The following is a 27,940-nucleotide window of genomic DNA, read 5'->3' as shown; positions in this document are numbered from 1 at the left end:
ATGTTTGCGTTCATATCAGCATGGCACAGATAAAAATAAATAAGCTTTTGATTGATTCATAATTTTGCATGGCATCATTTTTTTTAAAAGATCTTCCCATCTTAAGGGATGCATGTGAACGCTTACACTGATCACTATCAGACAAATACGTTGAATAAATTCAAATGTAAGCAACACTGGGGGCACCAGGAATGTCTTTGGGTTTTTAGTTGCTGTTTTCTTTGGTTGTCACAGTGACGAGTTGCTTGGCAGCTTTGGCTATGTCATAGGCACACTGGATAACCTGCTGAGTGACCAGCTGGATGTCCGATGGACAAGGATTGTGCTCTGCAGCCTTCTGACATTCTCTGTGAAGCCGGCTGGCGCTGGAAGTCAGCAGGTAGAGAGAGCTGCGTACTGTCTCCAGGGATGGTCTCTGCCAGGAGGACAATAGAAATAAAAAGGGAACTAGCCACAGAAGCACTGGTACGATAAACAAGACCTAACCTTCTTGGTCATTTACCTTTGGAAACAGGGCGGCCATCTCCGTCACAGCCAGGCAGATCTTTTCAGAGCAAGGCAGAAAGCTGTTGGGAGACAAAAATGCTCAAAGCATGAAAACCACGCTCTTCAGCTAGATATAAAAATCTAAAGAGCAACATTAGTTTAGAAGATGCAAAAAGAATCTTTTATATAGCGTCTCTCATGATTAAACTCACGAGACGTTTTCGCAAATACCGAAACTATTTATTCCTTTTTTTTATGGGGAGCCTTATCCCAGCTTTCCATTGGATGAATAAGCGGCCTGTAACGTAATAGATACGATTTCCCAGCAAAGTCAGCAGTCACCCTTCCCACCTGGAGCCTTTCAGATGCGCATCGGCAGCAGAAGCATTGACAAAAATGTATTAGAGCATTTATTAAGCAGGTGCTTTTCAGGGACATAAATATGTATGTAAAAAATCTGCAGCAGAACTGGGCTGCCCACAGATGTGCCTGAATGTAAACCGGCTCCTCTAAAGAGGTATACCGGCAGATGTTGATGCATAAAAAGAGGTAAATCTTGGCCTGATTCATGAGTCTGTCTCTAATAATGACATGTTTTTTTATTTAAGTGACAGTGTGTTTTTTCCTGGCGATAGGGGGCAGTACATACCTAAATCATTGCAAGCAAGCAGTATTTTTGTGTTCAAGTAAGACCTTACCAACAGATGGCCGTTAGGGTCAAAAATCCCTGGGAGCGCAATTTTCAAACGAGTACTTCATCAGATCTTTCCACCTCCACAAAGTGACAAGCACATCAGACTCTCTTTCATGAATGGCAACGAGCGAAGAGGTAAATGTGTAAAATAAAATTGTTGTACATAAAAGTTTTGTAATGGCTTGTTACAAGTCAGTAAATGCGTTTTCTCCTCACAGGCTCCCGTAGAAGGAAACGTTTGCTTACGAGGACATCGTCTTTCCTTGGTCAAAGAAAACGGGTAAATGGAACACTTAACTCACATGACCGCGGCTCTGGGAACTGCGGTCACGTCACATCACGAGTTAAAGTTGTATTTTATGCGAATACTTTCAATATAGATTTATAACAAGACTTTTACTTTTTTAATTGTATATATTGGTTAAATTATATATGTAAGCAAGTTTCTACCTGCTAGCCACCAATGCTGTAACTAGCAACTAACCAACCACAGATAACTGCTTTGGATGTAAGAAACATTTCAGATATCAGCCGATAGCTACAATTAGCTGACTTGCATTTAAACTGGAAATTTGCCCCCGAAGTAGCTACTGGCTCCTGATGCATCATCCTTTTAAAAATACTGTGCTGTATCCTGGGAAATTGACCGAGAAAAGGCAACAAGACTTCTCCTGTGTATCTTTGTTCAGCTAGCTAAACAGCTAACAAACGGAGAACAGACGCCTCGGTAGAACATGAACATTGGAACACGCCTTGTAGGTTCCTGATGATGCATCTCCTAGGTAACCGGGGTGGGACCAAGACATCAAGGCGATGTTCCTTAACATTGAGAAACTCACTCACACCCGTTCCCATGTATTTTAGACCCGATTTTTATGGTTGTATGTAACAAAGTCATCAATATTTTTCAACAGTTGGTCATCATTTCATTCATTTTCAACATTTCGAAGGATGTTTCCAGAGATTAATGGTAAAAACTACACATTGTTTCTTTAAAAAATATACACATGTTTCTTATTTTGAAAATTGTTAGATGTTTAGGCTACTTTTGTGTTTGACTTCCTGTTTGGCCCAATCTGAACAGCTGAGCTTGACGCATTCTGGAATTGTAGGGTGCAAAAAAAAATTGACCTGAAGCGTAAATTTAGCAGAACACTGAGCTTTGCAGCTGGTGGAAACACACCCACTGACTACAACAGGGGCTAACAGCTGTGTACTATGCTTCACCAACACTTCACCCCTGACTTTTATGATCTAAACACCAGTGCTCTGCTCATCGTACCTTTCATGTTTGGTCTCCTGAGCAGCTCTCAGAAGCTCCTGTATGTTTTTAGTGATCTGCTCCGTCTTACAGATGACGTCTTCGGTGCTAGGCAGAGTGGCATCTTCTTCACCTTCTTCCTCCGGTTCTACTCCTTCAGCGGCTTTAAGAGGGCTGCTGCAAACACAGACACACAATAAATGGCTTCATTATAACTGTAAAGAGTTAAACTCTAAAATAAACTTTTTATAACAAAGTGCATCTCATTTGTTGATCTAAATGTGTAACAAATACATCTGGCATCGTAAATCTGCAGCCTGCTTCATAGAAACCCATACAAGCACATCCTAAATAGGCAGAAAAAGTGTTTGTTACCCAGTGTCCTCCAGTTCAGAGTGGCTGGGTGTCGTCTCATAGTCATTCTCCAACATTGGACTTTGTCCACCAAGACTGCAGCCCTTTAGGGACATCAGTGGTTTAAGATCAGTCAAACACAGTGAACACAGAACACGGTAAACGTGTCTCTCACTACAGGAGGAGCACCTAAATCAGAGTCATGCTTCTGAATTAAGACATTTTGTTTTAAAGCCAATGCAGAAAAAAAGATGTCACTGTGGTGTGAGACATTTGTAGCGCAGCAGATGCAATTAGTAGATAAATTCTAATCTTCTTCTCTTATCAGTGTTTACCCTTAACATAGCTTGTTGTGGATCTTCTACGTCGTTGCGATGCAAAGAGAACTGGTGCAGCGTCTCATCATTTCTGCTCACGTTTGTGTGAAATAAGCTGAGGTTGTTCAGGTGACTGAACAGCAGCAGAGGAACTGTGGTACATGCATGCAGGCAGTGCTTTCATAAAGCAGCTCAGACACAGAAAAAAGGCTGTGGGGGACAAGCAAGATGGCAGTTCCCCCCTCTGGGGGGGGGGCTGCCTCTGGGCCGACGGGACTTTTCAGTACTCAACCCTTCGAGATCTCTCATTCCACGACCAGGACAGGGGAGAGGGGAAGGTAGGGAGGGAGGAGGCGGCTGTCCCCAAAGGACCCCTACCAATCTAGAGAGGGGTCAAACCAAGTTGAGCATACACTACTGAGACCAAGTAAACGAATAAATGAACAAACCAACACCAGCCCCAAGCCAAGCACGGTCGCTCTGACCCACCATGAGCAGGAAGACCAGTGTGCTTACGTTGGTAGGGAAGGGCTGTAAAACCACTCCGTTGTCGTTGCGAGCCGTCTCCACTCTGTGGGAGTACGGCCTCAGAGGAGAGCTCGTCTCATACATGGACAAGGCGCGACCTCCTCGAGCTGGATGTCGTCCAAAGGGCCCCTGGGGTTGTTGTTGTTGTCCGCTGGGGGTTTGCCAACGCAGCGTTGTGTTTTCTGTCTCCAGGGAGCTCAGCTGTGGGGCAAGAACAAAACACTTTTAAATTCAATTGTAGCCGGGGGGTTTTCCTCACAAACATGCTGTAGTTCACAGATAAATCCTTTTCTAGCAAACTCAGTTCACGTCCATCTCAGCTTTGCTCTGTTTACTCTAGATGGTCATTCTCAGATCAGGAGGGTTGCTGCCTTGACAAAAGTACAGCCGACATGGTGTGTCGATTTTATTTCCTGCAGTAAAATCCCTCGGGAAACTATTTACCCTTATTTATGACTGGATTTACAAGGGTCCATCCTAATGAGCCACATCATAACGCTGATGTAGGACACCACGTAAAAATTGTAGTTCTACAATTGAAATGGTACAACCCCCCAAGGCACTTTACGACACAGTCATCCACTCACGTACACACACAATCACATACTGGTCACAGTGTAGCCACTGCTGCCCCAGGGCTCACTGAACAATGGCGCCACCGGTCCCGCCGACCACCAGCAGCAGACAAGGCGGGATAAGTGTCTTGCCCAACAGCAGCATTCTCTGCCGAGAGCCTAGATCGATCCTACAACCTTCCCGTTACCGCACAACCTGTTCTACCTCCTGAGCCACTGCTGCCCTGATTTAATAATGAAGGACTGTAATCGTCAGAAGAGGCAAGTTTTAGTTAAAGTAAATGACAATAACTGGGATTATCTGCTGTATGGAGCAGATGACATATTGGTTTGTTTTGCTAATGTATCAAATAAAAGTGGGTTTATTCAGTTTACAGGTGATCAAAGATATTAACAGCTTTATAACAGACTTATATCATTAATGTAACAGCGCTTTCAACTGCACCTCAGTGTTGAGCTCACTGATGTCCAATCTGGCCCCTTTTGGACTAAAAATAACAGAAATGCGAGCAACGATTATACTTGCAGGGAAACTGTGCAGTTTTGGTTTGCTTATAGCACCCCCTAGAGTCTGTCATTAAAACCGAAAGTGTGTCTTTTTAACTCATTAATCCAACTGCTGAAATGTCTGATCACCCTTCATTAGTGTCCACATGAGCTATTCATCCAAAATCAAACAAATCAGCTGTGTTCACGATCTAAAACATGCTGGAAACGATGATGAAAGCCGACTGCAGCACTAGCATGTCGGCTAGCCACTTCACCAAGACTGACATGGAGCGGACCACCACTCTGAATTGTGGTATTCTGGCCACATGGGTGATGGGGGTCCGACTGACATTTCATTAACCCCGTAAAGGGTCATTTTAGCACATACTGGCTCAAGATAAAATATGAAAAGTTTGCTAAGTATCCCTTTAACTTAATGATTAGTTTTCCAATTGCATTTTTGCTATAATTGCATAGTTTCCACATTATAATAACAAATGTATTTTTGTATCAGCATTCACAAAAACCTTAGTATAAACTTTTATTTTAAGGGTCAAGTTGATTTTGTGCCTCTGTTTAAATAATCAAAGCTGCAGACCTCCCTGGGTCTAACACAAAACAGAAAACAAAAAATGTGTACTTAGAGGAATCCTTTTTAATATTAAAACAAATTATTCTGAATTCTAAAACTTTTCAAATGGAGCTGTTAAAAAGTGAAACTAAGCATTTTTCAGCTGGCAAAGTAATGCTGTTAGCATCTTAGAAAAAGGTAGAAGCAACTGGAGAGCAATCAGATCCATCATTCAGCATCAGATAGAATATACAAAAACAACATTTACTAAACGTCTGCATGTGTTTGTACCAACCTTGTTCTGCATCAATCGCAGCTCTTCGCTCAGGTGACAGTTGACTTTGAGAAGCTGTTGTATTTTCGCTTCTGAAGCAGTGAGGGCACTCTTCACCTCCATAAACTCCTGCACTGTGATTGGTCCATCAGACAGGTCAGACGACTCTGAGCTCTGCAGAAAATATTTACATGTTTGATCATTTAGAAAATTAGAGCAACATTAAGAATCTTTATCTAATGACAGATGAATGAAAGGCTTAACCTTGGTCAGTCTGTCGTTAAGGCTGTTTCCGCGAGTTGCCTCTTGTACCGGATCTTCGTCTGACGCCACGCTGTCATAATCCGGCTGGTCGTTGTCTTGGCTCTCGCTGTTATGGCGGCTGTCTGTTCCTTGAAGGATCAGTTCCACATTTTCTGATAAGAAGAAGAAGAAGAAAATATAATTTGTATAGCGCCTCTCAAGATAAAAATCACGAGGCGCTTCACAAAAACAAAAAATAAAAAAATGTAAAAATATAAAAAAGCATTTAGAAAATGTTTAAAAATATATTTAAAATGAGCAAAAATAGGACATGAGATCAAATTAGACATCCAAGATGAGAGTAGCAACAGGGAGATGTTTATGTCAAGAGGTAGGGCAGAGCGATATGATTTAATAATAATAATAATAATAAAAACTAACTAGTGGCAGCAGTAAAGTGACAATAAACAGTTTTAACACTTAAAAATATTCCTTTAAAAGTTGGTTTCAGTGATTCTGTAGGCAGAAACTTTACGTTTACGAACTTCACCTTGGACAACACTCTACTGCCCAGAAACCACACTAGGGGAAGCGCTCCACCAGCTTTACAGCAGTTGGCCGTTTCCTCTGCTAATATAGCGAATACACTGCTCACAAGAATTAAAGGAACACTTTTTTATTGGGCCTGGCATGAAATCAATTAAACCTGTCTGATAATTTCCTGGTTGATTAAGCAGCTGAGGGCATTGTTAATCACTTTCAGCTGTATTGGTGTTCATGGACTTAACGACAGGTGCACTAAAGTGGCAACAATTACAAAACCCTCAAAACAGGACTGGTTTAACATGTAGAGGTCATTTCAAGTTTCTCCCTCTTGATCTTTTTCAGCTGGTTTTCTCCTCGTGCTAGCTTTGGCTCTCTACTGGCAGTATGAGGCGATTCCTTAACCCTACAGAAGTTGCACAGGTTGTCAAACTTCTCCAGGATGGCACATCCACACGTGCTGCATCAAGAAGGTTTAATGTGTCTCCCAGCACAATCTCCAGAACATGGAGATTTCAAGAGACTGGCGGTTGTTCTCGGAGAGCTGGACAGGGCCGTACCGTAGAAGGTCCACAACCCATCAGCAGGACCGATACCTGCTCCTTTGTGCAAGGCGGAACAGGCTGTGCACTGCTCGTGTTCACCGCCCAGCACCGTAGAGCTCGACTGGCATTTGCTCAAGAACACCAGAATTGGCAAGTCCACCAATGGCGCCCTGTACTTTTTACAGATGAGAGCAGGTTCACCCTGAGCACCTGTGATAGACGTGAAAGAGTCTGGAGAAGACAAGGAGAACGTTATGCTGCCTGCAACGTCGTTCAACATGACAGGTTTGGTGGTGGGTCAGTGATAGTCTGGGGAGGCATATCCATGGAGGGACGCACAGACCTCTAATGGTGCTCTGACTGCCATAAGGTATCGAGATGAAATCCTTGAACCCTTTGTCAGACCCTACGTTGATGCAGTAGGTCCTGGTTTTCTCCTAATGCACGACAATGCCCAGCCTCATGTGGCAAGAGTATGCAGGCAGTACCTGGTGGATGAAGGAATTGAAACAATTGAATGGCCTTCACGATCCCCTGATTTAAACCCAATAGAACATCTGAGGGACATTATGTTTCGGTCCATTAGGCGGCGCCAGGTTGCTCCTCAGACTGTACAAGAGCTCAGGGATGCCCTCACACAGATCTGGGAGGAAATACCACAAGACACCATCCGTTGTCTCATTAGGAGCATGCCCCGACGTTGTCAAGCATGCACACAAGCTTGTGGGGCCAAACAAGATACTGAAAAGCAATTTGAGTTTGAAATAATGGACTAGCCTGCCACATCTTCATTTCACTCCGATTTTAGGGTGTCTACACAATTGAGCCCTCTGTAGGCTGATAACTTTTATTTCCATTAAAAGACTTGGCGTCCTTTTGTTCCTAAGACATTGCCCTGTCGTTAATTGCATTGCTATCCAACTTCATATTGAGATCTGATGTATCTAATGTGTTTCTTTAAAGTGTTCCTTTAATTTTTGTGAGCAGTGTATAAAGGCTAGCAGTTAGCTTTTCCGGTTCACCAACTGTCAAAGAAATCACAAGAAGAAAAAGAAGCTTTTCCTGTTGATATCATGGCGGACCCTGGAAGTAAAAGTTAGAGAATTATGTCTTTAGAGATGAAGCAAGGAGCTAAAGCCAGAGTGAACATCGACGCGGCCTACGCTAGAGCTAAAGGAGTCTACAAAATCATGGGCTGATGGTGGCCTGGCATTGTTGCTACTGGACTTGTTAAGTTACAACATATTGACCCAGATATAGGACAACTCCAAATATAAGACGATCCCCCTTTCCAACACTAGTCTTCAGGAAAAGACAAAAAAAAAATCACTTTTTAAATAAACCTTTTTTTATTTAAAATTTGATAACAAATACTGGCAAAAATAATATTTTAATGCAAACTATCAGAACTTTGCTGACATGTGAAATCAAAAGTCAAATGAGGCTTTTATTCAGACGCCCTCTGCCTCGCTGTAATCACTCACTCATTCTCATTCATGCTGCTGCGGTCCCAGTGTACCATCAGATCGCATCACTGCCATCAAAGGCATCCATGCATGCAATGTTTGACGCCTCTGCTGAATTGACCACGGTCATCCTAAAGTAGGCATAAATCTGCCTTATAGCTTGTTAACTTGACCCACTTTTGGTCCACTCTGCTCTGGTGTCAGTACAGGATCTGCTCGGGTGCAAGATCGGCTCGGGGTCCTTCGATTGCCGATGACGTCAAAGTAGTTGATTGGCTGAACATGAACCTTACGGAAGTTAATCACGTTACGTTGGTCCAGGCAAATTTTTCTGTTGGAAAGATGGACAACTTAGGGCTGAACAATTAATTGCATGTTAATTAATTGCACGCGCAATTAAATTGCGATGTGACAAAAGGAGATTTTCTAATCGCAAAGGCTTCAATTTGGCAGCGAGTGGTTAGCGCAATGCTAATATACATGGAAAAACCCATAGGAATGCTAATGCTATTGTCACCGATTACATTCTTACAAATTATGAATTAGAAACGTGCCAAATGATTACATTTGGAGTCTAATAGAAAGTAAAACTACCATCAATCAAATAAGTACAGACAGGTATTTTAGTAAAGCCAGAAAAGTTTCAACTCCAGAGTTTTGGCTAGCAGCTATGAGCGTAACTGAACTACACATGGACAAGACGTCAAAAACTCTAAACACAAAATACTTCAATAAACGGGACACACTTCTTTCCTGCAAATACAATTTCACAGGTGTTGCCAATACCTATGATCCTTCAAGAGATGTGCTCAAAGAGGAGTTCAACATTATGAATACAATATAGTGTTTTATTTTACAAATACCATTATAAACACAAACTTATGTTGTAAGAAACATTATTTTAATAACGAAACTGCTAAATCCTTTCCAACAGTATAAAGATGTGTTGTGTATTTTGTCCAAGTGGGTTTGCCGTCATCGGCAGTCGAAGGACTCCGAGCCGATATTGCACCCGAGCAGATCCTGTACTGACACCGGACCTCTGGTCTCCATTTTCTTCTCCTATTGAGAACATACAGCCTGGCGCCCTATGCTGTTACGGGCATGTAATGGTTAGACCCTGACTGTAAGATGACCCCACATATTAAAATTATTTTCAATGAAAAAAACCTTGTCTATTTGGGTCAATACGGTAACATTTTTTGTCCAACAGTGTGGATCTTTAAACTTTATGGTTTATTTTAGTATTAGTTCGGTCATGTTAGTGTCAGCTCGTTGTTAGCTCTAGCTACAGCAGGGTTGTTCACAACAGCTAACTTTGCCCCAGTAGGGCAGAGGAGCAGGAAACCGCTCTGTGTTACTTTAACATCCACAAGCTAATGCTGACAACAAAAAAATTGCTAATCGCCACCTTGGTCAGAGTTTTTGAAAGAAAATTTTTTGGTGCCATTTATCTTCACTTTCATGCGGATGACAGGCCAAAACGTAGACAAATATCTGCGTTTTGTGGAATATCCAGCTATGAGTGAAAAGGGTCTAAGATGTGGTTCGTAACCCTAAAAACCATCAGAAATACAGAAGGGTTGTTTTTTTTAATGCACGAATGTATACAAAATTTTGAATTTAATGTCTGTTAAAATTAAAATCAGCAAACATCACATCGTACCTTTTGGACTGTCACAGGAATTACCCCACTGCCGCCGTTTAGCATCAGCTAGAATATCAATAACAAGGGTGGCAAATTCATGAGCGCTGAACCTGGCCAATTTCTGACGACCCTGCGAGGGAAACAAGAACCTTTTACAAAGACCATAGATCAAAATTGAACGGCCAACACATTTTTTATTTCACAGGTGCAATCACTTGCCTGGTTCCTGGTAGATGAATACTCAGGGTTGACGGGCAGGAAGGGCACAACTGTGGTGTCTGTTACGATTGTGCTGTGGTTCTGAGTGGCCAACCACACTGAAGAAAAATTGTTTCTGGTTAAACGGGAAATTAAATGGAAGCATGAAAGCAAATATTTATGCAGAATTTAGTGATTCAACCTGCATCCGTTTCCCTTCTGTCCACTTCATCATAAACATCCATGGCAAGTTCTTCAAACTGATGGTTACTTAACTACAAGGAAAGAAAACTGAATAACAAATCCTGTTTCAAATAAGCAACATAATAAAATCACAGTAAAATACAAAAACACCTCACCGACTGCAGCTTCTTCTTCGCAGCCTTTGCAAAATCTGACAAATCCAGACTGCTTAGGGTAAAAAAATATAATCAGATTTTAAATTTTAAACAGTCTGTGCCGAACAAGGAAGTGAAAAACTAACAGCGCTACTTACTTATTTCTTATCCATACAGTGAAGCACAAAATGAAATAAAACCGCAATTACACAGTGAGTATCTGTTGTTCTTTACAATAAAATGTATATTTCACAGATTTTAAGAGTAAATCAGAGCGAATACACGGTTTTAGTCTCTTTCTTTTTTTTTTTAACACATAAAAATGTGAGAGCCAGGACAGCAGCTATTACCTGTCTGCCATTTGTGGAATGATGAAGTGCTGTCCATTCCTGTGATCTAAGACACAAAAATGTGATTTTCTTAAAACATTGACTCTTTAGGGGTAAAGCAGCAGCTGTCCGTGACTCACCTGGTCTTCTGCCACACAGGTAAAAGGCTAACCGATCAGTGAGCTCATACTGTATTTCTACCAGCCTTTCTGCCAGCTCGTGGTGACCAGCTTGTCTGCATAGATCACAAATAAATAGCATGTTTACTAGGGATGTCCCGATCAGGTTTTTTTGCACTCGAGTCCGCGTCTGAGTCATTTGATTTTGAGAATCTGCCGATACAGAGTCCCAATCCGATGCTTTCGATACATAAAAAAATAAAAATAAAAGAACAGGAAGAAACAGTTCCCGAATGTTCCTTATTTTTTATTTAATTACCTTTTTATTTTAATTTTTAACAACAGATCACTTCTGTGAGGTAGCTTGAACAATCAAGCAATTGTCACGGCTGCCAGCCTGGGGAGTGAAAAGTAGGAGCCAGGATCATCCAGGTCTAGTGATCAGCCGGACACCGCCCCTCCTCCTCCTCTCTTCCAGGCTGCTGAGGAGCACAGCTGAGCTGAATCCTCCTGATGAGCCACACCTGGGATAAAAAGGCTGTGCCTTCAGCGGTTTGGGAGGCAGCAGTGCAGGGGTTCTGCTGTTCTCCAGGCCTCATTTTGTTTTCAACCCCTTTGAGTTGAAGAGTTTTAACTTTGGTAGTTTTAACTCTAAGGCCTAGTCCACACGTAGCCGGGGTTTTTTAAAAACGAATATCCGCCCCTCCAAAAACTTGCATCCACACCACCGCGTTTTAAAAACAAACTCTGTCCACACGTACCCGGATAAATACGGATCTTTCATGGCGGTTAAAACGAAGAGTCGGAGTACCCGGCCCGGAGGGTTACCGGGGTCCCACCCTGGAGCCAGGCCTGGGGTTGGGGCCCGGCCGGGCCCAGCCCGAACCGGATACATGGGCTCGTCCAACTGTGGACCCACCACCCGCAGGAGGAACATGAAGGGTCCGGTGCAATGCGAATCGGGTGGCAGACCAAGGCGGGAGCCTTGGCGGTCCAATCCCCGGACAAGAAAACTAGTTTTTGGGACATGGAACGTCACCTCGCTGGCGGGGAAGGAGCCGGAGCTTGTGGCAGAGGTTGAGCGGTACCGGCTAGATATAGTCGGACTCACCTCGACACATTGCATTGGCTCTGGAACCCGAGACCTGGAGAGGGGTTGGACACTCTACTTTGCTGGAGTTGCTCCGGGTGAGAGGCGGAGGGCTGGGGTTGGCTTTTTGTTAGCCCCGAGACTCTCTGCCTGTGTGTTGGGGTTTACCCCGGGGGACAAGAGGGTAGCTTCCTTGCGCCTTCGGGTCGGGGAACGGGTCCTGACTGTTGTTTGTGCTTATGGGCCAAATATCAGTTCAGAGTACCCACCCTTTTTGGAGTCCCTGGGACGAGTGCTAGATAGTGCTCCATCAGGGGACTCCATTGTCCTGCTGGGGGACTTCAATGCTCACGTGGGCAATGACAGCTTGACCTGGAGGGGTGTGATTGGGAGGAACGGCCCACCTAATCTGAACTCGAGCGGTGTTTTGTTATTGGACTTCTGTGCAAGCCGCAGTTTGGCCATAACGAACACCATGTTCGAACATAAGGATGCCCACCGGTACACTTGGTACCAGGGCAGCCTAGGTCACAGGTCGATGATAGATTTTGTAGTCGTATCATCTGACCTGCGGCCGTATGTTTTGGACACCCGAGTGAAGAGAGGGGCGGAGCTGTCAACTGATCACCACCTGGTGGTGAGTTGGATCAGATGGCAAGGGAACATGCTGCGTAGACCTGGCAGACCCAAACGCATAGTGAGGGTCTGCTGGGAACGCCTGGCAGAAGAACCTGTCAAGACGGTCTTCAACTCCCACCTCCGGCAGAGCTTTGACCACGTCCCGAGAGCAGTGGGGGACATTGAGTCCGAGTGGGCCTTGTTCCACTCTGCGATTGTCGAGGCGGCTGTTGCTAGCTGTGGTCGTAAGGTGGCCGGTGCCAGTCGTGGTGGCAACCCCCGTACCCGCTGGTGGACACCAGAGGTTCGGGGAGCCGTCAGGCTGAAGAAGGAGGCCTACAGGGCGTGGCTGGTCTGTGGGTCTCCGGAGGCAGCAGACAGGTACCGGATAGCCAAGCGGGGTGCAGCAGTGGCAGTTGCCGAGGCAAAATCTCGGGCGTGGGAGGAGTTTGGTGAGGCCATGGAGAAAGACTATCGATCGGCTCCAAAGAGGTTCTGGCAAACTGTCCGGCGCCTCAGGAGAGGAAGGCAGCAACTCGCTCACACTGTTTACAGTGGGGATGGGGAGCTGCTGACGTCAACTGGGGCTATAGTCGGACGGTGGAAGGAATACTTTGAGGAGCTCCTCAATCCCACCAATGCGCATTCCGAGGAGGAACCAGAGCTGGGAGGCCTGGGGATGGACTGTCCGATCTCGGGGGCAGAAGTTGCTGAGGTAGTCAAACAACTACACAGCGGCGGAGCCCCGGGGGCGGATGAGGTTCGTCCTGGGTATCTCAAGGCTATGGATGTTGTAGGGGTGTCATGGTTGACACGTCTCTACAACATTGCGTGGTCATCGGGGGCAGTTCCTAGGGAGTGGCAGACCGGGGTGGTGGTCCCCATCTTTAAGAAGGGTGACCTGAGGGTGTGTTCCAACTATAGGGGGATCACACTCCTCAGCCTCCCTGGAAAGGTCTACTCCAAGGTACTGGAGAGGAGGGTCCGATCGATAGTTGAATCTCAGATAGAGGAGGAGCAATGTGGTTTTCGTCCTGGCCGTGGAACTGTGGACCAGCTCTATACCCTTGCAAGGGTGATGGAGGGGGCATGGGAGTTTGCCCAACCAATCCACATGTGCTTTGTGGATTTGGAGAAGGCTTATGACCGTGTCCCCAGGGGCACCCTGTGGGGGACGCTCCAGGAGTATGGGGTGGGTGGCTTTCTGTTAAGGGCCATTCAGTCCCTTTACCAGAGGAGCGTGAGTTTGGTCCGCATAGCCGGTAGTAAGTCGGACCTGTTCCCAGTGAGGGTTGTACTCCGCCAGGGCTGCCCTTTGTCACCGGTTCTGTTCATCACTTTTATGGACAGAATTTCTAGACGCAGCCGTGGTGTGGAGTGTGTCGAGTTTGGTGGCAGGAGAATCTCGTCTCTGCTTTTTGCGGATGATGTGGTCCTCCTAGCTTCATCCAGCTCTGACCTTCAGCTCTTGCTGGGTAGGTTCGCGGCCGAATGTGAAGCGGCTGGGATGAGGATCAGCACCTCCAAATCTGAGACCATGGTTCTCGACCAGAAAAGGGTGGCTTGCCACCTCCGGGTCGGGGGAGAGGTCCTACCTCAAGTGGAGGAGTTTAAGTATCTCGGGGTCTTGTTCACGAGTGAGGGTAGGAGGGATCGGGAGATCGACAGGCGGATTGGTTCGGCGTCTGCAGTGATGCGGACGCTGAGCCGATCTGTCGTGGGGAAGAGGGAGCTGAGCCAGAAAGCCAGGCTCTCGATTTACCGGTCGATCTACGTCCCAATCCTCACCTATGGTCATGAGCTTTGGGTAATGACCGAAAGAACGAGATCGCGGATACAAGCGGCCGAAATGAGTTTCCTCCGTAGGGTGGCCGGGCTCAGCCTTAGAGATAGGGTGAGGAGCTCGGACATTCGGGAGGGGCTCGGAGTAGAACCGCTGCTCCTCCGGATCGAAAGGAGCCAGTTGAGGTGGTTTGGGCATCTGGTCAGGATGCCTCCAGGACGCCTCCCCGGGGAGGTGTTTCGGGCATGTCCTGCCGGCAGAAGGCCCCCGGGTCGACCCAGGACACGTTGGAGAGGTTACATCTCCAATCTGGTCCGGGAACGCCTTGGGGTCCTGCCGGAGGAGCTGGTGGACAAGGCCGGGGAGAGGACGGCCTGGAGCTCCCTAGTTGGGATGCTGCCCCCGCGACCCGGACCCGGATAAGCGGAGGAAGACGAGACGAGAGACGAGAGGACATGCCAGACCTGTAGGCGGCAGTACTTCCCCCGTTCTTAACCTCGTCCTTCGTCTGTGGTCTTCCGCAAGGAGCAGTAATTCCGCTTGCAAAAACAAACAAGCAGAAAGCGCTTGGACAATTGATGGATCGGGTAGTGACAGAGCGCAGCTCTGAAAGCTTCCATGATGCCGGCTAGTGTAAACACAGATCGCACACGTGATGTCAGCATTTTTTTGTTGTGGAAAGTGACGCTGCGGACCTTAAAACTCCGGTTTTGTCTGTCCACACGCAGACACCCAAAACGGAGAAAACGCAGATCTTCACTTTGGCCGGAGTTTTTAAAAAGATCCGTTTTCGTGTGAAAAAACTCCGTTTTCGTGTGGATGACAGGCCGAAACGTAGAAAAATATCTACGTTTTGGCAGATCCCCGGCTACGTGTGGACAGGGCCTAAGTGATCCACATGGATCTTTTGTGCATGTCACCTAGTGTTGACTGTGTTCGTTGGTTTTTAAGGTTAACTTCGTTTGTTGTAACTTTATTGACTTCGTTTTTAAAACACCTTCTGTTCCGGTAAAACTTTAAACATAAGTTTTAACCAGGTGTTTTATGTCAATGAATTGTTTTAGAACTTTTATCAACTTTGTGGATTTAGAAACACCTTCTGTTTTGGTGAAACATTTAATAAGTTTTAACCAGGTGTTTTTAATGTTGGTAACTGCTCTTTTAATGTTAACCTTTTTCAGAGTATTTTTATTTAGCATTATCTTAATAATGCTCGCCATCTGTTTGCTTGTGTTTTTAATACCTTTTTGTACAAATAAACCCAATTTAAACTCCTCCGCCAGTTCTTATGTTACCCCCATCCTTCACATTTTACCATCTCATGTCGGGGACGTAACACAATAAATAACAAATTCTTCACTTTTGGACTTTATTGCTAATAAAAAAACAGATAGCACCTCAACTTAAAATTCCTGGCAGGGGTATATTTTGCCTCGGCCCCCAAAATGCTTAGATACATCCCTGGGCATGGGAGTTTTGAAGATGATCTGAATTGTGTCAGCTATATAAATACTACATGCTGATAAGTTATTGCTTTATACAGGTACAAACGTGTAGTGGGATAAATCTACCTACATTTTATTTTTTAAGAACTTTGTTTTGTTTTCTTGGTTTTTATTTTCCTATCTTCCTGTCCCGTCTGTCTCTGATCTTCCTGCATCTCCCAGTCCTCCAGAAAAACTCCTGTCTGCTCCCTTCTTTTTCACCTCGCAAGTAACTTTTTAACTAGCAGATCAAATTGATCTTTTGACCGCAAAAAAAGCGGAGTGTGCGCTGCGCTGCACGGCTGCGCCAGTGACGAGCGCTGCAGCGCGAGCGCGTCCACACGTCATGCTCAAATACAGACAGAACTTACCAGAGAGAAAATGAACGGACACGAATGACTGTGTGTTAATTGTATATTTTTGGTGACGCCACTTAGAAACTTAGAAAATGTTAATGTGGTCGTGTGCAGAACGCAGCTGGAGTTCATGACTAATCAGCGGTCTGCCTGCTGCTCTGCTCAAAAGAATCCCCGCTACACTGAGTCCACATAAATAATATGATGTAGGTAGAAACTGGATCTTTTGTGCTCCTTCTGGGTGTGTAAGTTAAGGGCATCAGGGGAGCCTGACAACCTTTTAGGAGAACCAAGTTGTTCTCCTGTAATTTGAACCCAGTATCCAAGCCCGGATCGGGAAGTAAAGCCAGCGTCCCGATCAGAGTCTGAAACCACGTGATCGGGGCCGATTTCCGATCATGTGATCGGATCGGGACATCCCTAATGTTTACATTATAAACTGTAGATAGAACAACTAGGGTTTAATGGCCTTAAGGCCTTAAAGGTGTTCACTCATTTAATCAATACATTTTCAGTGAGTATTTTATTATTGATCTCTATTCAGTGCGTGTCTCAGTCTTGATGTTCTGAATGGCAAGACGGTTTCTTTTAAAGGATTCATTTTTATACACCAGATAGCTCGATTTTCACTTGATCTTGGATAGATCTGTGATCTACAAGAAGGTGAGCAAAAATAAATACATTTTTGAAAGTAGATAAGTTCTAAAAAAGAAAAACTATTTCCTCCGTCCTGAAAGACAAGGTTTCTTTTTGTTGTTGTTTTTATTGTAAGATTCAAAATACTTGTCAAAGTGCTTTTTGTTTATTTTGAAGTGAAACCACAGATTTTGCCTCACTCCTGGCAAAAAAACACCACTGTGTTTGAGATAGAATCAAAGGGAACTAAGCAGTTTTGGCATGATATTAGCACCAACTAATGTCTGTAGAACTAAAAGCAAAACCTATCTACTCGCTGTGCCTTTGTCTTTTAACACCTTCATCTAAAAGCTGAAATGTCTCCCAGCCTTCCTTTGTGTCTACAGCAGTGGTTTGTCACTAAATTAAACAAATCAGCTGTGTTCATGATCTAAAACATGCAGGAAACATGCTGGAACCAGACTGCAGCACCAGGTTTGTCAGCTCAATTTTTTTTAAAGTCCCAACAGAGCTGCCACCAGTCTGAAGTTGCAAGTGGAATATTCTGGCCACAGAGGGCGATAGGGGCTGGGTGGCCTTTCATTTATCATGTAATGGGTCATTTTTGCACATATTGGCTCAAGAAAATGATTTAAAAATATGAAAAAGCTACATTCCATTAACCCTCCCACTGTCCTAATGGGTGTGACCCCGCGAGGAAAGTTGACCATTGAGCAGGGTTGATGGTTTATCCCTTGAGTTCAGTGGCAGGGGTGACGAGTGAGCACCACCTCACCCTTACCACGTGGACCTCAAGGGACAAACCATCAATCCTGCTCAATGGTCAACTTTCCTCGCGGGGTCACCCATAGTGGGACAGTGGGAGGGTTAAAAACACCAAACGTGAGGGGCATATGAGGCATTTTCCCTTCTCAGAGCAGCTCAAATCAACTCTGCTTTACACGGTTTGGATAGCTTGCCGTTACAACTCAGACACGGCTCTAATGAGTGGGCTTGTCATAGCAGGGTGGCGACTCAACATGAAGCGTAAGGTGATCTGTACGTGACACAAACACAACACAGAACTGGTGGACACAGTGGTGATGTTGAATATTATGCGTAGTCAGTAGTGTTTTGGTAAATGGCCTGTATTTGTATTGCACCTTCTTAGGATTCTACAACCCCCGAAGGCGCTTCACAACACAATCAGTCATTTATTCACACCCTGGTGATGATGAGCTACGATGTAGCTACAGCTGCTCTGGGACGCACTGACAAAAGTGAGACTGCAGAGCACAGGCGCCACCAGTCCCTCCAACCACCACCAGCAGGCAAGGTGGCTTAGGTGTCTTGCCCAAGGACACAACAGCAGCATTTTCTGGTCAAAGCTGGGATCAAACCTGCAACCTTCAGATTACTGGACAATCTGCTGTACCTCCTGAGCTGCTGCTGCCCCAGTTTTCTCAGACTCTGAAAAGAAGAAACTCGAAAAAGGCTGCGGGCAGCCAGCGACTCCACCCCCTAACTAATCAGCAACCAACAGTCGCTTATGCTCCATTTTCTGCCTCGACACCTTGAAACCACACCGAGTAGTACGTACTGAAAAGGGCGATGGTGGTGGGCAACCACGAACCTGTTACTGATGGAAAGGGCTTGAATCTGTGCTGGAAAAAACGTGCCTCGGTGGGATGTGTAACATCATTATATCGGGGCAGCAGTAGCTCAGGTTGTAGAGCGGGTTGCCTCATGATCGGAGGGTCATGGGTTTGATTCCAGCTCCAGCCAGGGGTATCCTGCTGTTGTGTCCTTGTGCAAGACACTTCACCCAAATTGCCTGTGTTAGTGGTGGTCAGAGGGGCCGACGGCGCCAAATGGCAACCTCGTCTCTGTCAGACCTCCCCAGGGCGGCTGTGGCTACAAGTAGCTTACCATCACTAGCAGTGTGAATGTGAGTGTGTGTGAAAGCGTCTTTGGGTGTCTAGAAAAGCGCTATATAAGTTCAATGCATTATTATTATTATTATGCCGTTAGTTTGAACTTGAAATGCATCACAACAAAAAAAGGGGAACAAGGTTGATGATAAAATGTTCGGACAATTTAGAAAAACTATTCAGGTTCATTTTTGTCTTTATCTCATTGATTGTTTTTTTCATTTACTACCCCAACAGTGTTTTATACATACCACAACTTTGATTAAATCATTGTATAAATTATTTTTGATCAAACAAAATTTGCTCCACAAGAAACTTACTTGTTGCTAGAAAAAACTTCAGCACCTATTATTTTTATAACCTAATCTACCATTCAGGACCTTACAGGATGTGTCTCATTTCCTGTAGCACACCAAACTAGTGATGCTCGCAGTTTCACTGCTGGTTGGATCATTTTAACAGCAGTAAAACTGTTTGTTATATTAATTGCAACTGTAGAAATAAAGATCAGAACAACAAAGTGATAAATTGAAAATCTTGATATACCTTGCAACATCAATGGGGGTCTTTCCACTGGAGTCCAGGGCTCCGGGATCAGCTCCATAAACAGCCAACAGCTCCGCCTGCAGAATCTGACCTGCTTTTGCTGCTATGTGTAGTGGAGTGTTGCCTTTTTCCTAAAGTTACATCAAACAATGCTTCAACTTTCTAATTACTAAATATCGAGCATGAAGTTGTTGTTTTTTTTAAATTCCTCTGGACTTACAGGATGAAAGAAGTTGGCTTGTGCTCCCAAAGATAAGAGTCTGAGACAGGTCTCCAGATTCCCCGTTCGAACGCTGGAATGAAGTTGCTGAAAGGAAATCAAGCATTTTGTTGTGTTTTAACCATATAGTCACACATAGTCTAAAGTCAAACACATTAATCTCTTAAAGGCGTAGAACACTTGTTTAATCAATACATTTGCAGAGGTCTCTAGCAGAGACGAATGCCCTGTAAGTCGTACTCTGGAGAAAAAAGCTCCGATGCACCCGTTTCAGGAACTAGCAGAATTCCACATCCGGGGAGAGCTGAACACGACAAGTCTCATTTCCTGATATTTGGACATCTCCTCTCTGATTGGCTAACAGCAACACAACTCTGTTTGCTTTTAAACACAGATGTTTTATCTCCACAAATAAAATAAGCCTGTAGGAGTTCTGCCGTGTGGTGGAGTAGCTAATGCTAACAGTTAGCTTCTACTAGCCAAAACGTTCTCTGATGTTTCCTGGAGGCTAAAACAACAACAGCCATGCTTGTCGTGGATGAGGCCATGAATGCTAAGTGACAGTGTGATGTAGATATGTTGGACTTTTCTAATGCTAAAGTTTCACCGTCTATTTTCTATCAGATGCTAATGCAGGAGATAGGTGTAGGAGACTGTTTTCATGGTCAGCCTGTATGAAAAACCCAGAGTGACCAAATATAATCAGAAATTATCTTTAAAAATATTTTTTCGGTGTTCCACACCTTTTAAGTCTGAAATATTGAATTATTTTAAAAAGTTAAATTCAAAATAGAACTATTTATTGGATAATGTTAATATAACTACATAATAATCTGTCTTTTTTATGTGATAACATCACAGTATTGACTAAATAAAACTGTCCTTGTCCCCCTCTAGATCCTCCACCAGAGGACAGTATACATGTACAGGACTGGATATGGCAGGTTGTGATCAAATTAGGGATCCTGATACTCAGTCTGGATGCTTTAAGATCAGAAGGGGTTAATAATCATTTAAAATTAGGAATAAGGGGTGATTGTAAGACTTTACAAAAAACACATACCCTAAGTAAAACAGTGTGATCGTTTGTTGTAAGCAAACCCTGTTTTAGGTTTTGATGTTCAAGAGGAAATAACAGGAATAATGTCACAACAGAACAGACAGAAATAAACAGATTAAACTGTTTCTGTATTACCAATAAAGAGGAACTAGATTGATATGAAGCTATGTGAAATAAACTTCCTGTATTCTTGTGAAGCACAGAAACAAATCAGGGCTCATTTTAATCAGCCCACGACTCTCTCTACAACACTAATTAAGTTGGAACAACAATGGGTTCTTTCTGCAACTAATATTATTAGTGGAGAAAAAAAATCTAATGGAAATCTCAGGGAACACAATAACTTACTTTACTGAGGTCTTTAGCGGTTACGCTGTCATCCTCTCGACAAGGCATCCGATGGACAAAAGCTAACATCTGATACTTAGCCTTGATGAACTCCGTCTTGTTAGGACTGGAAAAACAAAAACAGCGCGTGACCACATGTGAAATCAGATCACCCCAAGCCTTCAGCACCAATTTACTGATTATTGTGTAAAATAATTTGCACATTGTGATCAAGACAAATAAATTTTACATCAGCAAGTGCAAATTTAAATGCACGGTTTTGGCTATTTTTCAAAAATATACCAAATCTATATTTTCTATTCAAACTTGGGTCTCTGATTGTTAAATAATGTTACTGCACTTTAGATGCTTTGTTGTTAACACAGCAGCATGTCCACTGATGAGAGTTCTTCATTGTTCTGTGAATCATGAAACACGCGACCTGAAGCAGAAGCTGTAGGCTCTGTGTCGACGGGTAGATACATTTTTTTGTGACCAACAGGAACTCATTTATTCTTCCTTTAGTGGTTATTTCCTGAACCACGTAAAAGCTTCTGGGAAAGTTCTTACAACTCCTGCCTGTTTTATACTGATTGAACATGTTTGCTCTGCTTGCAAGAGAGACTCAGCACAACTGTGTGAATGCTTATCTTCACTCCACCGACCAGACCAATACAATGTTTATACCTAGGAATGGATGTGATTACGTATATCACATATCTGTTCTCCAGATTCTGTTTTTATTTTAATCTAATAATCTTCTATTTGCTATTAGGGCTGGGCAATATGACTAAATATTTCGTCTGTAAGATAGGAAATGTCTATTGTTTTACATGAAGCTCTATTGTTTACACCACGGTTAGGCGTTTTATGCCAGTGTTGTAGGTCAAGATGCACCTTACGGCAAGCCCATGCATGCTAGCCATGTATAAACAAACATGGAGGACGACAGTAGCGGATGCGGTTCAGACCAGGGTAATTTTCAACAGGATGACATGCCATCCCAAACAGATGAGCTTGTATCTAAGGGCATCTTCTGTTGCATGGATGTGGTTTGGATATAGGAACGCTGACGTGGACCAGAAAACAGTTGTTTGTAAAGTTTGCCAGCTCTCTGTGCCAACAACAAACTCCAACACCACAAATTTAATTTACCACCTGTGCAAGAACCACGAAAAAGAATACAGAGTATGAACAAGCAAAAGCCGTACAAGAAGTGTCAAATGGTAGCGTAAATGCTCATAACTCCAGACACAGGCTCTGCAACAGGCGTTTACCCGTGGCACACCATAATCACCACAGCTCCGGGAGATGGAAGGAAGGAGATCTCTACTGCAGTTGCCAAGCACATCTGCAAAGGTATGTTTCCAATCTACACGGCTGAGAAACGTGGGCTTTGTGAGTTGGTGCAAACACTCGATCCAAGATACGAACTGAATTGAACTAAAAGAGATAATGCTAAATCATTAAGTATATCGTTTAAAGAATAGAAAATGAGCTATATAGGGATATGAAATTTTTGCCATATTGCACAGCCCATTTGATATTAAACAACGCTTTTCTCCCCCTTTATATACCAATAATTTTACACATAAGTTAGGCTAATTTGGCTTTGCACCATCTCATGTGTAGGGAAAGGATAGAGGACGTTTTCTGAGTCATGAGGGCCAATTACGCTTTGTCACTGACCTTAAATATGAACACCCATGTTGCCAGCAGAGCTTCACACAAAGTACAAGCAAGCAAATCAACTCTTTAGTGACACATCAAAACCTTAAAAATGACAATACTTACTGAACTCTATCCTGAGGGTTGGCTTTGCGCTTCCCACTGACTGAAGAGGAAGGATCCAGAAGGCTGTGCTCCCATATGGAATTTGCTCCATTACCATACAATGTCTGGACCATCTAAAGCAGTAATAACACAATAGGCTGAAGTTATAAAGCTTTATTTACAAATATGAATTTACATATGTTTTCTTGACAAGCCAATAGCACCATTAAGCATTAAACTAAGGAGTCAAACTTTCTTGCAATCTTTAAAAAAAAAGTCTTCATCTATTGTTTATTTGTTTTTGGTTTTTTTTTTGCTTTCTTAAGTTGTTTTTTAAAAAACATTCCTTTGATATTTGGCTTCTATTTTTCTGCCCAGGCCTTGTTCTTGACCTTTCCAGAATAGTGTGCAGGTTTTACATTAAAAGAGGAAAAAAGGACAAAAATGTTGTTTCAGAATCAGAATGATTTATTGCCATGTGTGCGAGAATATCAACATTAGGAAATTGCTGCGGTACTAGGTGCCACAAAAAAACATTTTTTTAAATGATATGCAAAAATTAGAATTCAGAAATAAACACAATGGCATGATAATAATATAGGGAAACAATAATTAGAGAAGCAGCTACTTTATACAAGTCAGTATAGGTACTGGTCAGAGCAGATCAGTTCAGGTACAAACACAACACAGGGTCATGTGACTGAAACGATTGTCGTTCATGAGTCTGACCACAGATGGGAAGAAACTGTTTTTGTGGTGAGAAGTTCTAGTCTGAATGGATCTGAGACTTCTGTCAGATGGGAGCGAGTCAAAGAGACTGTCTCCAGAGTGACACGGGTCAGCTGTTATCCGACCTGCACGCCTCAATGTCCTGGAGGTGTACAGGTCCTGTATAGAGGGGAGTTTGCAACTAATGACCTTCTCAGCAGAGTGTACAACACACTGCATTCTTTTAATGTCCCTGATGGTGGCTCCAGCATACCACACGGTGACTGAAGAGGTGAGGATGGACTTGATGATTGCGGTGTAGAACTGCCCCAGACTGTACTGACAGGTTGAATTTCTTCAGCTGCCTCACGAAGTTCATCCTCTGCTGGGCCTTTTTTATGATGGGGGTGATGGTGACTTGAGGTCCTGGGTGATGGTGATGCCCAGGAAGTGACGAGTCCACCACTGTGATGGGAGTGTCAGACAGGGTTATGTCATCTGCAAACTTGATAAGCTTGACAGACTCATGGTTGGAGGTGCAGCCGTTGGTGTACAAGGAGAAGAGCAGAGGGGAGAGAACACAACCCTGAGGGGAACCAATGCTGATGGTCCGCAGGCCCAAGAGATTTTCCCCCAGCCTCACTTGCTGCTTCCTGTCCGTCAGGAAGTCAGTGATCCATCTGCAGATGGGGGGTCAGGTGTGTTCATCTGGGACAGTTTGTCTTGGAGAAGGTCTGGGAGGATTGTGTTGAAGGCAGAGCTGAAGTCCACAAACAGGATCCTGGCGTAGACACACGGGGAGTCCAGATACTGCAGGATGAAGTGTAGAGCCATGTTGATGACATCATCTACAGATCTGTTAGCTCTGTAGGCTAACTGCAGGGGGTCCAGGAGGGGGGCTGTGAGAGTCTTGAGGTGGGAGAGAACCAGGTGCTCAAATGACTTCATGACTACAGATGTCAGAGCCACAGGGGATTTGGGTTTTTAACTGGTGATTTTCTGGAAACCATTCCACACGGAGGCTGAGTCGTTCTCAGATATCTGCTGCTGCATATTATCATAGTGCTAGTGTTTATCTATCACTACTTCCCTGCTGAACCTGTACTTAGCGTCTGTAGAAGTCCTTGTCCCCACTTTTAAAGCTTCTCTCTTTGCCAACCACAGCTGTTTGAGTTTTGGGGTAAACCAGGCTTTGTCGCTGTTACAACTCACCCTGGTGCACGATGGTATGACGCTGTCCTGAGCATTACAGGAGGCAGCCCTCATTACGTCCCAAAGCTCATCTACAGCAACATTGTTCCAATGTTTTGTTGACTTCACAACAGGCTTGGAGAGTTTTAGCCTTTGTTTGTACACAGCGATCAGATGGATGGTCACGTGGTCAGAAAGTCCGAGCGCAGCACGAGGCACTGCGTGATAGGCTCCTGTTACCGTGCTGTAACAGTGGTCCAGGGTTTTCTTCTCTCAGGTTGGGCATTTAATATACTATTTATATTTGGGAAGCTCCTGGCTAACACTGGCTTTGTTAAAATCTCCCAGAACAATGATGGAGTCCAGGTACGCCCACTTCATGACCAACATCTGTTCCGCGAGCGCGCTCTGAGACTTGTGCATGTCCGCGTCTGGCAGGATGTAAACAGCGGCTAGAATGAATGAAGCAAACTCCCGTAGAGTAAAGTCAAAGTCCCATTAGTTGTCACACACACAGGTGTGTGTGCAAAATTTGTTCTCCGCATTTGACCCATCCCCTGGGGGAGCGGTGAGCTGCAGACACAGCCGTGCTCGGGAACTATTTGGTGGTTTAACCCGCCAATCCAACCCCTTAATGCTGAGTGTCAAGCAGGGAGGCATTGGGTCCCATTTTTTCAAAGTCTTTGGTATGACCCGACCAGGAATCGAACCCTGATCTCCCAGTCTCAGGGCGGACACTCTACCACTAGGTAGAGTAAAACGGTTTACAGTTTATAAAAAGATATTCCAGAAAGGGAGAGCAATGCTGATATAGTTGTAACGTCTGTACACCAACCATTATTGATGTAAAAGCACACACCTCCACCCGTGGTGTTGCCGGAGAGAGCCGCTTGCTGATCGGTGCGGAGATGAAACCCCTCCAGCTGGAGGGCGCAGTCTGGGGTGTCATCACTGAGCCACACTTCCGTGTAGCATTAGACACAAGATGAGGAAAAGTCTCCGTTTATGTTTCACATCAGTGGCAGTATGTCCATTTTGTTGCAGAGTGAGGGCACGTTAAGAGTGGAAGATCCCAGGTAGAGCTGTGTGTAATCCCCGTCTCCTCAGACGCACGAGTGCACTGCTTGTTTTCCTCTCCTTCTGCGTCTCTATCTCCTGATCAAAGTTGGTATTAAATCTGTCGCGGATGCAGCAAAAATCAATAGATAGATCCACCAGTATCGTAGTGTTGTAGCTTATGAGTTCTTCTCTGGCATAGGAGAACCCAGACACACAATTTATACACAAAAGCAAAGCAAAAACAGCACACCTAAGTACAAGGGCATCCATCTGTGGCGCCATCTTGGACATCATAACTTAAAGTATCCATTGCAGAAGCGTGTACCTCCCTTCAGCTGATCCATCAACTAATCAACTTAAATCATGTAAGAGAAAAAACTTATCGGTACAGAAAGTATTTTGTGTGCATCAAACTGTCCTGTTGTCTTTGGTATTTTTCATAAGTAACAAATAAATACCAGTCAAATATGCACATCCAAAAGTCTTCTCTTAAGAGTGGGTGCAGGATCAGAAAACTATAACCTGTGAAATAGTAATGAATAGATCCACACTAGGGACGATATGTCGACATCGACCATCAGAGTTGATACAAAGTCAGGCACATGCGAGGGAAGCATGGTGCTGCTGCCAATTTTTATTTAAATGTGTATTTACTACGGATGCTCCGATCTGATCATGTGATCAAAAATCGGTCCGATCACTCGCTATCGGCAGATTCTTAAAATCAAATGGCTTGGAATCGATCAGGAGCAAAAAAACGTGATCGGAACATCCCTAGTATTTACGTTTGTGTAAATAACTTCTGCTTAAGCTTCATAACATTATTATCAACTTACATTTAGGATTCAACAGCTGGTTAAATTAAAAAAATGTGCATCCACTGTTGTCATTAGTGACATTTTAGTATGTAAATAGGGTAGAAATCATCTAGATATTGTCCATAAAAATAAGTCAAAGTCAAAATAATCTGCTGCACATATCAGCATCAGAAATTGAAAAACCCCATTTCAGTCAATCTCTAATCCACACATCAGTCTAATTCCCATTGTGTAATTGATTAACATATCTTACCACGGTTTTGAGATTATGAATATGTACCTAGACAGTTTTTCAACATGTGTTTTATCATGTGGCTCTGGTCTGACTATTTAAAGATGACAACTGGGGGCCTGAAATGTCTCGATAAATTGTACAATGAGAGCTTCACTGGTGTGAAAATCCATTTCTCGTTATTGCTAAAACCTGAAAACGGTAAATGACCTACGAAAAAATCTAAATCAAATAAAGAACGAAAGGAAGGAAGGAAAAAAACAGATATTATTTAAGATATCCAATAAGTTAAAAGTTATTGAAACTTGTAACTTTTTGATATACGAAAGATTCACAGATCCGAGTTTATATGGCTTGAGAAACAGCAGTGTGACTTGTAAAAGAAAAGTGACAGGGATGAGTCAAGACATGTGCACAGCCATGAACATCTGGAAAACAACATATAATTTAATTGAACTAAAATTGAATCATTTCCTGGAGTATGTCCTCCTCCTACCTGCAGCTGAGAAGGTGGCCAAGGACAATGAGTCAGATGTCGGACTTGAGAGCTGTGTCGCCCGAGACCTCTATGGATGCTGCAGCACTCATCACAGATCAACACACCCCTGTTAACAGAGGCCCAGCGTGGCTCTACAACACACACATACCATGTTTGTTAAACTAAGAAAGTCATAACACGCGGATAACGACGTTACACACGCCTTTAAACACCAACTCGAGCTGAACAAAACAAAACAAGAATTTTGGCTAACAGTAACGGGTTTTCCTATTTTCAACAGACTTGTGTTTAAACACCATTGACAAACTAACGAGTCAAGTAAGACAGTAAAACAAACGCTAGTGACTTGTCACCGTTCGGTAATGTTAACTAGTTTCGCTAATCGGACTTAAGAAATAAGTTGTGGGCAAGGCTAGCTAATTAGCTAAGCGGCTAACAGCGAGGCTAGATTGTTTGGACTCGTACCAGGAGCACTGCAATCAGCGCAGACCTCTCTGCTTCGCACTCGCTTGGACATCCCCGCATAAAAAAACCTTCAAAGTCCAAAAAGGGCAAATATGTTCGAGGTAAAGTACAAGTAATCCGTCCTGATAGACAGCTTGCTACTAGGTAAATAACAAGCTATCGTGCCTCTCTCCCTCCCTCTATTGAA

General features: G+C 43.9%; 1 protein-coding gene across 5 annotated transcripts; it reads right to left on the bottom strand.

The window, feature by feature from the left end:
• Positions 1-27,940, bottom strand: git2b (G protein-coupled receptor kinase interacting ArfGAP 2b). Of its 5 annotated transcripts, none has more exons than XM_015941854.3 (20): positions 27,754-27,940; positions 27,286-27,419; positions 22,803-22,915; positions 21,030-21,135; positions 19,622-19,708; positions 19,402-19,532; positions 11,000-11,094; positions 10,881-10,926; positions 10,552-10,603; positions 10,395-10,467; positions 10,214-10,311; positions 10,013-10,124; positions 5,814-5,965; positions 5,571-5,723; positions 3,629-3,841; positions 3,405-3,494; positions 2,817-2,899; positions 2,463-2,618; positions 503-566; positions 1-415 (listed from the first exon to the last, which is right to left on the bottom strand). In XM_015941854.3, the coding sequence occupies exons 1-20, from the start codon at positions 27,803-27,805 to the stop codon at positions 206-208; spliced, it is 2,220 nt and encodes a 739-aa protein (XP_015797340.3). In that variant the 5' UTR covers positions 27,806-27,940; the 3' UTR covers positions 1-205. The 5 variants fall into 5 exon arrangements, with proteins under 5 accessions (XP_015797340.3, XP_070408412.1, XP_015797348.3 ...); XM_070552311.1 differs by having other exon boundaries at positions 2,463-2,615; XM_015941862.3 differs by having other exon boundaries at positions 10,552-10,600.

Source organism: Nothobranchius furzeri, chromosome 6, assembly GCF_043380555.1.
Source record: "Nothobranchius furzeri strain GRZ-AD chromosome 6, NfurGRZ-RIMD1, whole genome shotgun sequence".
Lineage (NCBI taxonomy): Eukaryota > Metazoa > Chordata > Actinopteri > Cyprinodontiformes > Nothobranchiidae > Nothobranchius > Nothobranchius furzeri.
The sequence above is the reverse complement of the archived record's forward strand: the minus strand, read 5'-3'. Positions and strand labels throughout refer to the sequence as shown.

Excerpts from the sequence above, each read along its gene's own strand:
- git2b (XM_015941854.3), bottom strand. The coding sequence starts at position 27,805 with ATGTCCAAGCGAGTGCGAAGCAGAGAGGTCTGCGCTGATTGCAGTGCT. Across the intron at positions 22,916-27,285 it reads GGCCACCTTCTCAGCTGCAG|ATGGTCCAGACATTGTATGG; the intron begins GTAGGAGGAGGA and ends TTACTGCTTTAG. Across the intron at positions 10,468-10,551 it reads CGAAGAAGAAGCTGCAGTCG|TTAAGTAACCATCAGTTTGA; the intron begins GTGAGGTGTTTT and ends CTTTCCTTGTAG.